The sequence below is a fragment of the Anolis sagrei genome, chromosome X (genome assembly GCF_037176765.1).
Source record: "Anolis sagrei isolate rAnoSag1 chromosome X, rAnoSag1.mat, whole genome shotgun sequence".
NCBI classification, from domain to species: Eukaryota; Metazoa; Chordata; class Lepidosauria; order Squamata; family Dactyloidae; genus Anolis; species Anolis sagrei.
Window position 1 is genome coordinate 24388581 of NC_090034.1, and position 17923 is coordinate 24406503.

The following is a 17923-nucleotide window of genomic DNA, read 5'->3' on the forward strand; positions in this document are numbered from 1 at the left end:
TCCTTCCTTTTAATGCAGGACACAGTTTAAATTATTTTAAATTTTCAAGATTATAAACAGCCTAATTTTAATGAATTTAAAACCAAAAACCTACTGGTCCTCTCAGATCAATGAGCTCTTGCCTCATCTGGGTCACAAGAGCTTCTTTCGCCATCAACGCACGGTGCAGTCTTTCATTGAATTCAATCAACTCCCCATGCATTTCTGCCACCTGAAAGAGAATACAACCAAAACATTAGACTGAAAAGAACAAAGCTCCAGAAGCACATAGGAATTGTTTCTTAGAGTTGTTGTTCACCAGATACTAAAACAAAACAACATGGCTTCAATGCAATATACATAGTTTATCCTGTATACCTCAAGGCTCTCCATGCATCAATCCAAAAAGCAATGTTTATGATACAAAAATATATCGAAGCAGCTTATTTGTCCTCGATATGCACGATCATAGAATCACAAAATCATACAATCATAGAGTTGTAAGAGACCTTGTGGGGCATCTAGTCCAACCCCCTGCCAAGAAGCAGGAAAATCGCATTCAAAGCACTCCCGACAGATGGCCATCCAGCCTCTGCTTAAAAGCCTCCAAAGAAGGAACCCCCACCACACTGCTCTCACAGTCAGGAAGTTCTTCCTAATGTTCAGGTGGAATCCCCTTTTCTGTAGTTTGAAGCCTAGTCTACAGGGCAGTAGAAAACAAGCTTGCTCCCTCTATGACTTCCCCTCACATATTTATTCATGGCCCAGGCCTTCACCATGTCTCCTGTCTTCTCTTTATTTATTTATTTATTTATTTGCTGCATTTGTTGACCGCCGTTCTCAGCCCTAGGGCGACTCACGGCGGTGTACAACATATAAAAGACAATTTACAATAAAGCCATAACGAAATATCAACATATCAATAATACCACAATAATATAATTACACTAAATAATCCGCTTCGTCTCATCGTAGAATCATAACCAAACTCGTAATCCATATTCCGTTCCAGTCGTCATTTACCAATTATTGTAGCACTTAGTTAAATGCCTTCTCAAATAGCCATGTCTTTAGGCTCTTACGGAAGGACATAAGGGAGGGCGCCTGACTGATGTCAACAGGGAGAGTGTTCCACAGCCGGGGGGCCACCACCGAGAAGGCCCTCTCTCTCGTCCCCGCCAGACGTGCCTGTGAAGCAGGCGGGATCGAGAGAAGGGCCTCCCCAGACGATCTCAAGGCCCTCGTGGGCTCATAGGCCGAGATGCGGTCCGAAAGGTATTTTGGGCCAGAACCGTTTAGGGCTTTGTAGGCCAACACCAGCACCTTAAATTGGGCCCAGTAGCAGATCGGCAGCCAGTGGAGCTGGAACAACAAGGGCGTTGTGTGCTCCCTGCGTCCCGCTCCTGTTAGTAACATGGCTGCCGCGCGCTGGACTAGCTGAAGCTTCCGGGCCGTCTTCAAGGGCAGCCCCACGTAGAGAGCGTTGCAGTAGTCAAGGAGGGATGTGACCAGAGCGTGTACCACCGTGGCCAAGTCACTCTTCTGCAGGCTAAACAGGCCCAGCTCTTTAAGCTGCTCCTCATATGGCTTGTTCCCCAGACCCTTGATCATTTTAGTTGCCCTTCTCTGAAAACATTCCAGTTAGTCAACATTTCCCTTAAATTGCAGTGCCCAGAACTGGACACAGTATTCCAGGTGTGATCAGATCAAGCAGACTAGAGGGGTAACATTACTTCCCTGGATTTGATAGGCCAGTTTTCTCCAAGCATGGCAAAAATCACCTCCCGAAGCCAATTAAAACGAATTCACATCATTTTTTAAAAAAAATCAGAAAAAAACATTGCTTGAACATCATCCAAATCAACAGAAAAATGCAGCAATGTGCAATGATCTGGCTAATTTTCACCCACCTTATGCAAATTGGGGAAAGGGCTAAATAAAACAAACATTTACCCCCAATACAGTTGCCCCAGAGATAACCAAACAAGGAAGGTTCATATAAACATAGCATACTGTGCTTAATTCTTGCCATTAAGTCAGTTCCAACCTGAGATTTGAGTACACTGTTGAATTAATGTACGTAATTTGACATTATTCCAACTCACTGCTATGGGATCCTGGAAGTTCTAGTTTAGCCACATAAAGAAGGTTGAAGACCAAGTAAAATTACACTTCCAGTGATTATTGGTTGGGGAAGGAGCTATCTGCCATTAGCTATTTATGTAGGTAAAGCACCTGTTCCTGGAGCAAGGCAACTAGGAATGAGGTGAAGAAAGGTGTTTTGAACGATAGAGCTAGTTTTGTTTCATTCCCTACTCCAGACTGCTTAAAATGGATGGTGAGGAAGTTCATGTAAATCACCTGCAATAACTGTGGTATGTTCCATCTTGCCATGGGATATGGGCAACTATACTTACAGCAAGAGCAAGTTGGTGGCCAACATATGAGGGAAGAAGAGGTTTTATTGGACACCTCTGGGTAAACTTTCTCGGAGGACAAACACACAGGGGATGTCTCAAAGTAGATCATTTTCCAAACATAGGATGAGATCCTGGGAGGAAAATATCATATAGAAGCAGAAAGGCCAGGAATCATTCTATGAATCCCAATCATGGGATCCCTACGTTTATGGAACTCAGCTATTTTTGTCAAGAATACGTGCTTGACTATGCCTGACTTCTCCTTTTTACTGTACAACAAACTCTAGAATATTGGTTCTCAACCTGTGGGTCCCCTGATGTTTTGGCCTTCAACTCCCAGAAATCCTAACAGCTGGTAAACTAGCTGGGATTTCTGGGAGTTGTAGGGAACCCACAGGTTGACCCACAGGTTGAGAACCACTGCTCTAGAAGAACATGGTCACTCTCACTTAAGGGACCTGCCACTTCCACCTAATTTTCCAAGTTATCGCTGTTGGTTAGACTCAGATCTTTAAAAAGCAGATCCCCTTATTGCCTCTTCCACCTTCTGGACCATGAACTTGTCTACAAGGCAAGCAAGGAATTTGCTGGACCGCATATTATTGGCAGAGTTTGTCTTCCAACAAATATCTGGATAGTCAAAAACTACCATTACTATAACATCTCTCCTTTCTGAATTTGTGGTCATCTGTTCTAGTAAGACATCACCCAGGTCCTCAGTCTGGCTTGAAGGTCTGTAGTAGACCCCCACATCAACGTTCTGATTGTTTCTTTCTCCCTTAATTTGTATCCAGATGCTCTTACCCTGGCTAACAGGATTTACATCATGGACCTCCTCACAGGTGTAAACACACTTGACATACAATGCTCCTCCACCTCTTTTCCTGTTTGGTCTATTTTTCTGAAATAAAAATTACCCCTCTATTACTACATTCCAATCATGAGACTCATCCCATCTGGTTTCAGTGATGCCAATTACATTATTTATTTATTTATTTATTTGCTTTATTTTTATACCGCATTTTTCAGCCTAATTCGGCGACTCAATGCGGTTTACAATGCAATTTATAACAATAACAATTAGTTAAAACACAACATACTCGACAGACAATACAAGACAAACAACATGGTCATCAACGCCTCAGTAAAAATCAGATTCCGTTCTCATATTCCTTCTACCATTCCTTTGTTCATTTATACCGTCTTCAAGAGTTCAGTTGCCTTGTTGACCGAACGCCTGTTCATAGAGCCACGTCTTGACCTTCCTCCGGAACTCCAGCAATGAAGGGGCCTGCCTGATGTCTACGGGTAGGGCATTCCATAGCCGAGGGGTCACCACCGAGAAGGCCCTGTCCCTCGTCCCCGCCAGCCGCGCCTGCGACGCAGGTGGGACCGAGAGCAGGGCCTCCCCGGACGATCTTAACATCCTCGTCGGTTCATAGGTGGAGATGCGTTCGGAGAGGTAAGCAGGGCCAGAACCGTTTAGGGCTTTATAGGCTAAAGCCAGCACCTTGAATTGTGCCCGGTAGCGGATTGGCAGCCAGTGGAGCTGGCTCAGCAGAGGAGTGGTATGCTCCCTGAGTGCCGCTCCCGTTAATAACCTGGCCGCCGAGCGCTGGACCATCTGAAGCTTTTGGGCAGTCTTCAAGGGCAACCCCACGTAGAGCGTGTTGCAGTAATCAATCCGGGATGTAACCAGAGCGTGGACTACCGTAGCCAAGTCAGACTTCCCAAGGTACGGGCGCAACTGGCGCACAAGTTTGAGTTGTGCAAATGCTCCCCTGGACACCGCCGAAACTTGGGGTTCCAAGCTTAGTGAAGAGTCCAGGATCACACCCAAGCTGCGAACCTGCGTCTTCAGGGGGAGTGTAACCCCGTCTAACACAGGCTGTAACCCTATACCCTGTTTGGCCTTTCGACTGACCAGGAGTGCCTCTGTCTTATCTGGATTCAATTTCAATTTGTTAGCCCTCATCCAGTCCGACACAGCGGCCAAGCAATGGTTCAGGACCTGAACAGCCTCCTTAGTAGTAGGTGGGAAGGAGTGACAGAGTTGGACGTCATCTGCGTACAGATAACACCGCACCCCGAAACTCCGGATGATCTCTCCCAACGGCTTCATGTAGATGTTAAATAACATGGGGGACAATATTGAGCCCTGCGGAACCCCACAAGACAATGGTTGTGAGGTAGAGCAGTTGTCCCCCAGCAACACCTTCTGAGTACGATCCTCTAGGAAGGACCTGAGCCACTGCAGAACAGTGCCACCAAGGCCCATTCCCGCGAGGCGTCTCAGAAGGATACTGTGGTCGACGGTATCGCAGGCCGCTGAGAGGTCCAACAGAACTAACAGGGACACACTCCCCCTGTCTAGCTCCCTGCGCAGATCATCCACTAAGGCGACCAAGGCTGTCTCGGTACCATGTCCCGGCCTGAAACCAGACTGTGACGGATCAAGATAATCAGTGTCTACCAAGAATACCTGGAGTTGTGAGGCCACCACACGTTCCAGGACTTTGCCCAAAAAGGGAAGATTGGAAACAGGCCGATAGTTGACGAATTGAGTGGGATCCAGTGATGGTTTTTTCAACAGCGGTTTTATCACAGCTTGTTTTAAGCTGGCTGGAATTTTGCCTTCCCGAAGGGAGGCATTAACCACCACCTTCACCCACTCGGCCAATCCCCCTCTGGCCTCCTTTAGAAGCCAGGATGGGCAGGGGTCTAGGATGCATGTGGTTGCCCTCATTCCTCCAAGTATCTTGTCCACATCCTCAGGTTTCACCAATTGAAATGAATCCAACGAAATCGGATAAGCAGATGCTCGTGTTACATCCTCTGAGACTGCCGTTAACATGGTGTCCAGGTCAGAACAGATCAAAGCGACTTTGTCCGCAAAGAACCGAGCAAATGCTTCACAGCGGGCCGTCGAGTTGTCAGGGTTCCCATCCGGAGTGGTGGGATTTAATAGACCTCTGACAACTCGAAACAGCTCAGCCGGACGGTTCTTTGCGGACGCAATATTGGCCGCAAAGAAAGATTTCTTTGCCGCCTTTATTGCCACGGCATATGCCCTTAGAAGGGCAACAAACCGTGTTCGATTTAACTCGCTCGGGTCCGAACGCCACACGCGCTCTAGTCTCCTCTTCCTTCGCTTCATCACTGCCAGCTCCTCGGTAAACCAAGGGGCTGGTTTAGCTCGGCTACTTGAGAGGGGACGTTCCGGAGCAATCGTGTCTATTGCCCTAGTCATCTCCCCATTCCAGAGAGACACTAGGGCATCAACAGGATCACCAACCGAGGTGGCGGGAAAATCCCCAAGAGCCATCAGGAATCCGTTCGGATCCATAAGCCTCCTGGGGCGGACCAACTTAATGGGTCCCCCACCTCTGCAGAGGTTAGGAGGTGCAGTGAGTCTAAATCTGACCAGATAGTGGTCGGTCCATGGCAGCGGAGAGGTGGACAACTCCTCAACACCGCCACCTTGCTCCCATCCCTGGCAGAAAACCAGATCTAATGTGTGTCCAGCACTGTGGGTGGGGCCAGATACCCGTTGGGACAGCCCCATGGTTGCCATGGAAGACATGAAGTCCTGAGCTGCTCCTCCTAGGGTAGTCTCGGCATGTACATTGAAGTCCCCCAGCACAAGAAGCCGTTGGGACTCCAATGCCAGGCTCGAGACCACCCCTGCTAGCTCAGGTAGGGAGACCGTAGTGCAGCGAGGTGGGCAGTACACTAACAGAATCCCTATTCTGTCCCGGTCACCCACCCTCAGGTGGACACATTCGAAATTAGTTGACTGCGGGATGGGGCCTCTGGTCAGGGGGATGGAATTTTTATAGACTACCGCAACTCCGCCTCCCCGCCCTCCAGGTCTCGATTGGTGCTGTACGGAGAAACCTGGTGGACAAAGCTGGGTCAAATTCACTCCTCCAGCTTCGTCCAGCCAGGTCTCCGTAATGCACGCCAGATCTGCCCGTTCCTCCAAAATTAAGTCTTGGAGGAAGGATGTTTTCCCGTTGACAGATCTGGCATTCAGCAGCACCATCTTCAACCCAGAGGGACCGCCATCCTGGGTACACCAACTTACCATGTCAGGAGACCGATTACAGGTTATTAAATTTTTTGAGTTTTTTCTTCTCTCCCTAGGCCGAATTTGGGTTACTGATTTTCCACTATTTTTAGGCTGAATTTTAGACTGAATTGGTGGTCTCCCTTTTCCGCATCTCCCCCTCCCCGTTATGATTTCTATGGGGGCCCCTCGGCCAATGGAATGCTCCACTTCATCCATATTGCACTTCAAAATTATAGCTTCATCCCATAGTTCCTTCCAGGTTGTTTCCTCTATTGATTTCACCTTCTTCCGTACTACCTCCTTCCAATCTTTTTCTAACCCTGCTATGCTGTTTCTGGGGTTTTCCCACCCGTTCCACCCTCTATCCCCTTCCCAAGTTGTCAACAATATTGTTAGCAGGTACCAAGGAATGAGGGCCAACATGGATATTCAAGTATCAGCAGGCAGTTAAGTGCAGGCGTTAGAGTTAAGGAAATATAAAGTGCTATAGCTTCTTACGTTGTTAAAGGCTAAAGTGCTGTAGTATAGGCGTAATGGAGTTAAAGTGCGCAAATTCTAAAGTGCAGATTATACTCAATGGATAAAGTGCTGGCAGATGAAAATTAGCAGCCTTGGTCAAGACGATTGTAATAATATTCCTATATTAACAGTGCAGCAACAATACAGATTGTATGACAGTCCTCAGTTTTGTTGTTATACCTAATTCCTAATTAGCCCCCTTTGTTATATTAAAACTCAAGTTCATAGCTTTCTTTGCAATACTTGTGCTTCCAACCTTTCCCTCCCTATGCTGTTGTGGTTATGCTGCCATGTTGCACCAACCGGCTTCAAGACTCTGTTGTTACGAATTTCTTATTATATTTTGTGTCTCCTTTCAAGAGTGCCTCATTTAGGCAGCATCTTTCTGATGCCAAACATAATTAGTGACACAAAGTTCAGAAGGACAAACACAACATGAAATAACACCCTCTTGTATCTGCTTCTGAAAAAAATGATGCTGAAAATGTAGTTCTAGCTAGAAGTAAAAGCAACACCACTAGCTGTGGATGAATTTCAGCTCACCTCAAAAGTAAAGTATAAAAGATACCAAGTTGATTTTTTTACTGTTTGAACTGCTACAAAAGAATAACATTTTTATACTCTGAACATGTCAGCCTCTGACAGCTGCATTCAGGAAACGGAACAACTCTTTTTATATAAGTCAGAGTATATAATCTGGGCAAAAATCCAAAGTTAAACACTTTGCCATCCAGTTGTTTCTGTGTAACCATGTAGAAAAATCAAAATAGATTTTTTAAAATTCATTGCCAGACCTAATGGAAGCATCGGTTCATGGAAAGATCTTTAATTTATGAAATTTGCTCTCAAAAGATGTAGAGATGATGGCAAGCTAAGTTATTTTAGAGAGGGTTAAAGGCAGAGAGGTCTCTTGGTCCAACAGTCAACTAAAATCCAAGACAGGCAGCATGCTTCTCAATTGTGAGTTCACAGAATCATAGAATAATAGAATTTGAAGAGACCACATGGGCCATCTAGACCAAGCCCCTGCCATGCAGGAAAAGCACAATCAAAGTACCCCTGACAGATGGCCATCCAGCCTCTGTTTAAAAGTTTCCAAGGAAGGAGCTTCCACTGGACTCTGAGGCAGAGACTTCCAATGCTGAACAGCTCGTACAGTCAGGAAGTTCTTCCTAATGTTCAGATGGAATCTCCTTTCCTTTAATTTGAACCCACTGCTCCTAGTCCTGGGGCCCTTCCAGACAGACCCCATATCCCAGGATCTGATCCCAGGTTTTCTGCTTTAAACTGGATTATGTGAATCCGCACTACCAGGTAATCTGGAATAAACAGAAAACCTGGGATCAATTCCTGGGATATAGAAAACAAGTCTGCTCCCTCTTCTTTTTAAAAAAAATAAAACTGTTTATTTTGATTATGGTACATAACAGAAAAGCAAATCGTGGCAGATATAATCAGGTACCAATATTTTTGACGTGTACATGCCTATCTACCTTATTCAATCAGCCAGTTAATTTTGACACTGAGTACAAATTATTATCATTTACATAACTTAATACACATAGACTTGCTATTTCTGCCTGTTTACCATTACTTTCAGTCAAAGCTTTCTATTCAATTTTTTCCCATAACATTCAGGAAATCAGCACATAGCATTTTACGTACATCAGACCATACACTCATCCCAAAACCCCTATCCTAAACAAAATAAACCCTCATCCCCACACCCGTGCACCCTTCACCATGACTTCTAACACCGAAACACTATGAAGCCTTTAAGCCTATTTATCTATCCTTATTCATGGTAAACCTAAATTCCTAATGGAGCTCCTCTATATTACTGACTCTCTATTCAGATATGCCATGGCAAACTTCCATTTTTCTAAAAAGTCCTCATTGCTCTTATTCCTCCTGTTATAAGTTAGTCTGGCCATTAGCATATATTCTCGCATTCTTTCCCTCCAATCCTTTTTGGTTAGACCTTTTCCCCCTTTCCAGTCTTTGGTTATGGTCCCTCTTCCTTATGATACTTTCTCCTCTCAACCTTCTCACTGCGGGCTAAACATCCCCATCTCTTTAAGATGCTCCTCATAGGAAGCATCTTATGGTCTCCAGACCTTTGATATTTTTAGTTGTCCTCTTCCTTTGGACACCTTCCAGCTGGTCAAACGGACACCTTCTGTTTCTGGGCAAGGTGGTTGAGAAGGCAGCAGTGGAACAGCAGTTCCTAAATGACACAGTTGGACTTGATCCCTTCCAGTCCAGCTTCCGTAGGTGGCACGGGACGGAGACTGTGCTAGTTGCCATCACAGATCAGCTCTGCTGCCAGATGGATCAAGGCGGATCAGCGCTGCTTGTGTTATTGGACCTCACAGCAGCATTTGATATGGTCGATCACAATCTTTTGACCCACCGCCTAGCCATGACTGGGGTTAGGGGGACACCCCTTAAATGGGTGTCCTCCTTCCTCCAGAATCGGGGACAGCATGTGGTGAGGGGAGGGATGGTTTCCGAGAGATCTCCGCTAACTTGTGGGGTCCCGCTATTCTCTCTCCTCTATTATTTAACATCTATATGCGACCACTTGCCCGACTGGTGCGGAGCTTTGGGCTTGAGTGCCACCAGTACGCTGATGACACTCAACTCATTCTGAGGATGGAGGGCCGGCCGGACTCTGTACCCGAAAATTTCCATCAGTGCCTTGAGGCTGTTACTGGATGGTTGCGTGCCAGCAGGTTGAGGGTGAACCCAGCGAAGACGGAGATCCTTTGGCTGGGCCATCCAGGTTGGAGGGAGATCCAGCTGCCTACCCTGGATGGCGAGACACTACGTCCGTCACCTTCTGTAAAAAGTCTTGGTGTCTTATTGGACCCTCTGCTCACAACGGAGGCCCAGGTCTCTGCTGTGAGCAGATCTGCGTTTTTCCATCTACGTCACGCTAGGCGACTGGCTCCCTACCTATCTAGGAACGACCTGGCTACGGTGATCCAGCCAACGGTCATCTCGAGGCTTGACTACTGTAACGCCCTCTACATTGGCCTTCCTTTGTCAGTGATCCAGAAACTGAAGCTGGTGCAAAATGCGGCGGCTCGTCTTCTCGCCGGGGTGCCGGCGAGGTGTCGTATCACCCCAATTCTACAACAGTTGCACTGGCTACCGTTTGAGTACTGGATTACTTTCAAGGTACTGGTACTAACCTTTAAGGCCTTATATGGTCTGGGGCCAGCGTACCTGAGGGCACACTTATCTCCCTACCAACCCCAGAGATTACTTCAGTCCGAAGACCAAAATTTGCTTGAAGTCCCCAACATCCGGACTTATCATCTGTCCTCTACTAGACAGAGAGCCTTCTCGATTATAGTCCCTTATTTATGGAATGCCTTTCCAGTTGAAACCCGAACTATCCGAGACCTACTTGCTTTTCGGAGAGCCTGTAAAACCTTTCTCTTCCGACAAGCTTTTGATGGGTGAATAACTCGGGACTATGTCTCTTCTTGTTTTATTGTATTTTAAAGTTAACTGTATTGTTTTAATCTACTGCTGTAAACCGCTCCGAGCCAAATTGGGAGTAGCGGTATACAAGTCAAATAAATAAATAAATAAATAAATAAAATATCTCTTTTGAACTGTGGTGCCCAGAACTGGACACAGTATTCCAGGGAAAGATGTCTAAACAAAGCAGAATAAAAAGGCATCATGATGCCCCTCAATCTAGACACTATACCCTTTTGATGTAGCCCAAAATCCCACTGCCTTTTTTTTAGCTGCTGCATCACACTCTTGGCTCATGTTCAACTTGTTGTCCACAAAGACTCCAAGATCTCTTTCACATAAACTGCTGTGGAACCAGGTGTCACCCATTCTGTATCCTTGCATTTCATGTTTTTCTGTCTAAGTGTAGTTAGTATCTTGCATTTGTCCTTTTGTTAGTTTTAGCCCAGCTCTCTAATCTGTTAAGATCCTTTTGAATTCTGATCCTGTCCTCTGGAGTATGAGCTATCTCTCCTAATTTGGTGTCATCTGCAAACTTGATAAGAATGGCCTCTAAAACTTCATCCAAGTCATTAATAACTGAAACCTCTTTATGAAACTCCACTAGTCACTTCTTTCCAGGATGAAAGGAATCATTGGTAATTTGGTTGCTTAATCAATTACACATCCACCTAAAAGTAGTATTGCCCACATTTGACGAGTTTGTTTGCAAGAAGGTAATGGGGGACTTTGTTGAAGATCTTACAGAAATCAAGATATGCTCCATCCACAGCATTCCCTGCATCAACCAAGTTTGTAACTCGATCGGAAAAAGGGTTAAGATTAGTTTGGCATGACTTGTTTTTGAGAAATCCATGTTGACTTTTAGTGATCACAGCATTCTTTTCTAAGTGATTGCAGACAACCTCCTTAATGATCTGCTCCAGAATCTTTCCTGATATTAATGTCAGTCTGACTGGACAGTAATTATTTGGGTCCTCTTTTTTCCCTTCTTGAAGAAGGGATAACAAGAATGGAAAAAGATGTTGCTGTAATTAACTTCATGGTCCATCCAGTTAGCAATTATCTTCTGTTGCCTGTGTGGGCTGTAGGGCCACTAAGGCCCCTTCCACACAGCTGTATGAAATCAACATTGAATTGGATTATATGGCAGTGCGGACTCAGATAATCCAGTTCAAAGCAAATATTTATTATTTATTTATTTATTTCACAGTTTTCTATACCGAGCTTCTCAACCTCATTGAGGGACTCAGCCCGGTTTCCAGACATAAAAAACATATACACTCATTAAAATATCATATATCACAATTACAAAAACAACTTTAAAAACACTATATATAAAACTACAGTGGTCAGTCGTCCTATTAAGATGGATCTACATCAACTTCCATCCAGGGTCCTATGGTGTTGTCTCATTCATTGAAGGCCTGACTCCACAGCCACGTCTTCACCCGTTTCCTAAATGTTAGGATGGATGGGGCGGTTCTGGCCTCCAGAGGGAGAGAGTTCCAAAGTCGCGGGGCCACCACCGAGAAGGTATTGTGTATTATCTGCCTTGATATTCAGAGTGATATGGCTATGTGAAAAGGCCCTAAGATGCCTGCATTGTTTATTATTAGAAATCTTGCATAAGTGGTCTGGCTAGCACACTCCCTGTTTGCTTTCTATTGCAAGATCTGTCTGTTTAGGCAGGCCTTTGGCTTTTAATCGCACAGCAGCAATGCTGGGTTTTGGTGAGTCCCCAGTATCTTTCCCTTTCAAATTAAGATACTGGAAACAGGAGATCTAGCTACAACTTTATTTCTGATCAGAACAACCTAGTAAAATTGTGCCACAAAATCCAAGTCACAGCGTGTTACCTCCATAGTCCAAAGCAAGAAACATGTGTGCACTACCTTTTCCCAATTCACAATCCCCTTTTTTTTCTGTGCCTCTTTTCCAAGGCAACTTCTTCCACTCTTCCCCTTCTCCTGCATCCTCCCTTCCCTTTCCTTCAGCTTTTAAAGTCCTCTTGAAAAGCCTTTCACCCCCTGCCATCCTTGAAGGGACCCTTAAGGCTCCTGCTGTGCTTGTTTTCTCTAGTTCACTCTGACCCCTTCCCTCTTGTCCAAATCTTTCCTTTTTTCCAACTTCTTGAGCCTCATTTTTATTAAAATGGGGGGGGGGGGCATAGCACAGCAGGTTAAACCGCCAGCTGAAGAAAATCTTGCCAACTGAAAGGTTGACAGTTCAAGCTACTGTCAGCCCTAGCTTCTGCTTACCTAGCAGTTCGAAAACAGTAATGTGAGCAGATCAATAGGTACCACTTTGGCAGGGAGATAAAAAGGCGCCCATGAAGACATGCCAGTAATTCGATCAGGAAGGTATCTACAGACAATAAGCTGCTCAGCATGGAAACTGGAACAACAGCAACTCCCCATGGCCAAAGTTGAGTACAGCTTCCAGATGCTGGATATGGAAAAGAGGGAAGCCTTGGCCTCTGTTTATGTACTGTCTGTCTTTGTTATTAATGGTATAACAGCACTGCATGTTTGCCATATATGTGTTCTGTAATCCTCTCTGAGTCTCTTCGGGGAGATAGAGTGGAAAATAAAGTATATATTATTAAAATTCACACTTATAAACATCTCATTCTCTTATGCAAGGTGCTCAAAGGGACAAGTTGTGTTTTTATCGTGTCCCTTTAACACTTTGGTTTCCACTCTATTTTAACTGTATAAACCAGGCATGGGCGAACTTTGGCCCTCCAGGCATTTTGGACTTCAACTCCCGCAATTCCTATCTATATGTCCTTCAGGGGAGATAAAGCAGGTATAAATATAATATAATAATAATAATAATAATAATAATAATAATAATAATAACAGTCTATCAGCTGTTATGAATTGCAGGAATGGAAGCTCAAAACATCTGGAGGGCCAAAGTTTGTCCACACATGGTATAAACTGTGCCTTTTAAAAAACAGAACTGTGACTTTTTTTAAAAAAAAATCTGTAAAATAGGATTTTAGCTACACTTTTAGTTTAAGTTTTGTAAGCCAATTTGGATCCCATGCTTGAAAACATTAGACAAATAAAGAAATAGTACCTGTCCCTTAAGACTACTGCTTCACTTCTCCCAATATAAGGAAATCCGCTCCAAGAGACATTTTTCATGTGGCAATAATGTTTTATTAGGTGTCTTAACATAGTACGAAAACTAAAAACAATGGACAGATGGCAGGTCAAATGCTCCTGCATCACTGGGGCCTACCTACTCCTCCAACCTGCAGACTGATGTGCAAATCAGTAGCAAAAAGTGCCTGTGCCAATCTTTCTTAAGCATCAGGTATGCTGAGACAGAGCAGCAAACCACCCAAGAAAGGTTTCTGTGTTGTCAAGTGTCACTCCTCTTCTTTGAAGTAGCACTATATTAGAGATTCTGACAGATGTACTTCTACAAATGTGTCTTCTCTGAGAGGAAGAAATGTTCTGACAGCTGCTACAGCTATCTCTTTTCAACAAAGCAACTTTCTTATAATGAGAAGTTTTTATACAAGAATGATATCAAATAGATACAAATCAGTATCACCCTAGTACAGACTTAGAAAAGTAAATAATGTTATCAGCTTCATACTACATTCATGTCAATTCTGAGTTTTTGTATACTGCCAAAATAGATGCACACACACACAAACACACACACATATTGTGTATGTACACATATGTGCACACACATGTATCTACTGTATGCATGTGTGTACATGAGTGTATTTGTACATGTGTGTGTTGCAATGCACATACAACTCCTTTATGAGTGTATTTGCAATCACATATGTACATGTATAATTGACTCCAATTTTTATCAGCCAGAAATTAACCCCATGTATTAACACACTCTATAGTTAAATCGCAACATGTGCTTTATATTCTATTATCAGGCAAGATGTTCTCAATGGTAAACAGCACCTGGAATCTATTTTTGAAAGTATCTTGTTTCAAAGTAACAGACTATTTGAGGCATCTAATTACTATGACGAACCCGTTAAAAATGAGAAAACCCTATTTCTGACATTTTAAAAAAAACAATCCTGCATGAGAAAAGTACACTGATGAAGGAAGAACTATTACTCATTCCATGCAGAAGGTTTGGATTTGATCTGTGGTTTTGTTGTATTCCAGGACAGGAAGCACCTCTGTACTTAACCACCATACTCCAGTCCAATGTAAATCAGCAAAGCAGTTTATGGAATAATATATAAAAAGCAGATCAGCAAAATAGTAAAAACATCTAACTCCAAATGTATGAAATAGTTCATAAGATTCAAGGTACAAGAGTTGAATAAATAACCAGGAAGGGAAAAGAATCAGGATGCACAAGGCAACATAAAATCAAATGCACAAAATTCAAGAACAATCCTTTAAACTTGGAAGCATGGAACGCGAACAATTGTAAACATGAAACTAGAATTCCCTTAGCAGGCTTGACAAGGCTTGACAAGAGATGTTGCTTCAACTCCAACGTTGACTATACCGCTGAAAAATCCCTTTGGTCTCTCTAATAAAGCCATGAAATCATTCCGTTTTCCCTTGCAAACTGATAACAGCCTTTTCTCTAACAAGTGCTGTGACCTTAACCGAGTCTATGAATCAGCTTGGGGTTTTCAAAAACTAAGTCTGCTATCTATCCGGTCATTACCCTCTCCAGAAGCAGAGAGTGTTTGAGGATCGGGACATCGGTAGGGAGACCAAGCTGCTTTTTTATAAAATTATTGCCCTCCCAACCCTGTTATATGCCTGTGAAACGTGGACTGTCTAGAGATGTCACACTCAACTCCTGGAATGATTTCATCAGTGCTCCCTCCAAAAAATCCTGCAAATCTCTTGGGATGACAGGTGGACAAATGTCAGTGTGCTGGAAGAAGCAAAGACCACCAGCCTTGAAGCGATGCTCCTATGCTATCAACTCTGCTGGATGGCCGCACTGTCTGAATGCCTGATCACCGTCTCCCAAAGCAGTTACTATACTCCCAACTCAAGAATGGAAAACTCAAGAATGTTGGGGGACAGGAAAAGAGAGTTAAAGATGGGCTCAAAGTCAACCTTAAAAACTGTGGCATAGACACAGAGAACTGGGAAGCCCTGGCCCTTGATTGCGCTAGCTGGAGGTCAGCTGGGACCAGCAGTGCTGTGGAATTTGAAGAGGCATGAATGGAAGGTGAAAGGGAGAAATGTACCAAGAGGAAGGCGCATCAAGCCAACCCCGACAGGGAACCACCTTCCACCTGGAAACTGATGCCCTCACTGAGGGAGAACATGCCAGGTCAAGAATAGGGCACCACAGCCACCTAAATACCCTCTCCACCTGGCAGTTCATCCTCTGAACACACTTCCCTGGAGAAAGTCTTCTCTGGGTCCCTCTCTGGAATGTAATCTTTGCCTTCACTAACTGCAGGAGACACAGAACGCTCAATTTCAGGACTTAAAATCTCATGCAGGCTCACAGGCTCAGCAGGCCCAGAAATCACAGGCAATGATCCACTTCCTCGTTGACATTAGGCACAATCAATTGCTGAATTACAATAGGTTTCTCCAATTAAAAGTGTCTGATTTAGTAGAGGCCTTATTGCTCAAAATCTCATCTATCTTCCTATATATGTACAGAGTATAAATTAAAATGAAGCCTTATATATTAGAAAATCACTTTTCTTCTTCACTTTCAGTTCTCGGCCTGAGTATAGCTTATACATCAGGGCAATCAAATGTTCTGGTACAGCCATTTCTTTTAGAGCAATCCAAAGTTTTGCATCACCCATGGAACCAAAAGCTTTGCTATAATCTATACAGCACATGCTGATTTTCTTCTGAAATTCTATTTGTGTGTTCCATTATTGAAGATATGTTTACAGTATGATCCCTAGTGGCTCTTATTTCCCAAACCCAGCTTGGACATCTTGCATTTCTTGGTCCATGCATGGTAAAAGAGATGCAATCAAAGAGATGCAATCTTGAGCATCACTGTGCTTGAATGGCAAACTGCTGCAATGGTTAACACAACCTCTAATGTCACTTTTTTGTGCACTGGAATGAAGGGTTCCAAACTGTAAGCTATTGCTGTGTGTCGTGTCCCCCCCCCCCCCCTGTATTTATTGATAGATTTTAATGAGAATCTGAATAGATTTTTCAAACAGTTTGATATCCCATCTGTTCCTGGTGGTTTGTTTCTCCCAAGTGCTTTGAGAGCAATTTATAGTGCACTTTCTAAAATTATGGGTTTGCCAACAAAATGTTCTAACATTATGTCATCTCTTTTACAGGGTTCTTCATGTTATTCTTTCTATTATCTATTATCTTTTCCCCCGTCTCAATCATTTATTTATTTACAGTACATATTCCGCCCTTCTCACCCTGAAGAGTGAGACAGACAACTGTACATAGACAGAGGTATATATATAGGATTTCCATGTTCTCCATCTTTCCTGCCGAAGAACTTTATTTGAATCGTCAGCATTTTTCTGGCATTTCCTTATGTGTGCCTTAAATACCTCCCCGCTTTGAACTGCTTGGTAGACAGAAGCTGGGCTTAAGACCAGAAGCTCACCTTGACCCAGGCTTAGAACTGCCAACCTTTTGATTGGCGAGATATACTGCAGATGGCGGTTAACATGATGTGCTAAAGCCCGACCCTCAATAGTATGTTCCCTGATTGGTCACGCATTCCTATTCTCGGTTTCAGCTTCCTTTTGATTTCTCAGGAGCTGAGAAATGTTCTGCCTCATGTGGTCAGTGGTTCCCTTGATGTATGGTAAGAACACATTTCCTCTGGGTGAGTCTTTGTCTTTACTGTTATGGCTTTGTTCTTGGTCTTGGAGCTCTTCTGATGTCTGTGGTGGAGTATCCAATTGGCCTGTGGAGCCCATACAGGAAGAGAACCACTGACCGCATAGGGAAGCTGATGAAAAACACAACCTACAAACTATCTACAGACTCATTATGAAAATCCAACAAATGCTATATTCAGGAAAGGACAAGAGGGATCCTCTCACCTCTGCAGGAGTTTACCATATATCATGCAGCTGTGGACAAGTCTACATAGGGACCACCAAACGCAGCGCCCGAACACGAATCAAGGAACATTAAAGGCACTGCAGACTACTTCAATCAGAAAAGTCAGCCATAGCAGAGCACTTGATGAATCAATCTGGACACAGCATATTATCTGAGAACACAGAAATCCTGGGCCACTCTGACAACTGTCATGTCAGACTACACAGAGAAGCCACTGAAATCCACAATCATATGGATAATTTCAGCAGACAAGAAGAAACCATGAAAATGAACAAAATCTGGCTACCAGCATTTACCAATGTAATTTATACTCAGGACAAGTATTAAAAAAAACTGCCAGTATTAAAAAAAACTCTAGTATCAGGGCAGTAAATAAAGAACAACACTCAGAAAAC

The 17923-nt window shown here is 43.8% G+C and overlaps 1 protein-coding gene across 3 annotated transcripts in view; it reads right to left on the reverse strand.

Moving 5' to 3' along the window:
* The window catches only part of SNX29 (sorting nexin 29), a 114554-nt gene that overhangs the window by 23486 nt on the left and 73145 nt on the right, over positions 1-17923 (reverse strand). For all 3 annotated transcript variants that reach the window (XM_060786343.2, XM_060786342.2, XM_060786344.2), the window contains one exon: positions 95-211. In XM_060786343.2, coding sequence (XP_060642326.2) covers positions 95-211 — 117 coding nt within the window. The remainder of the gene's footprint in view (positions 1-94; positions 212-17923) is intronic.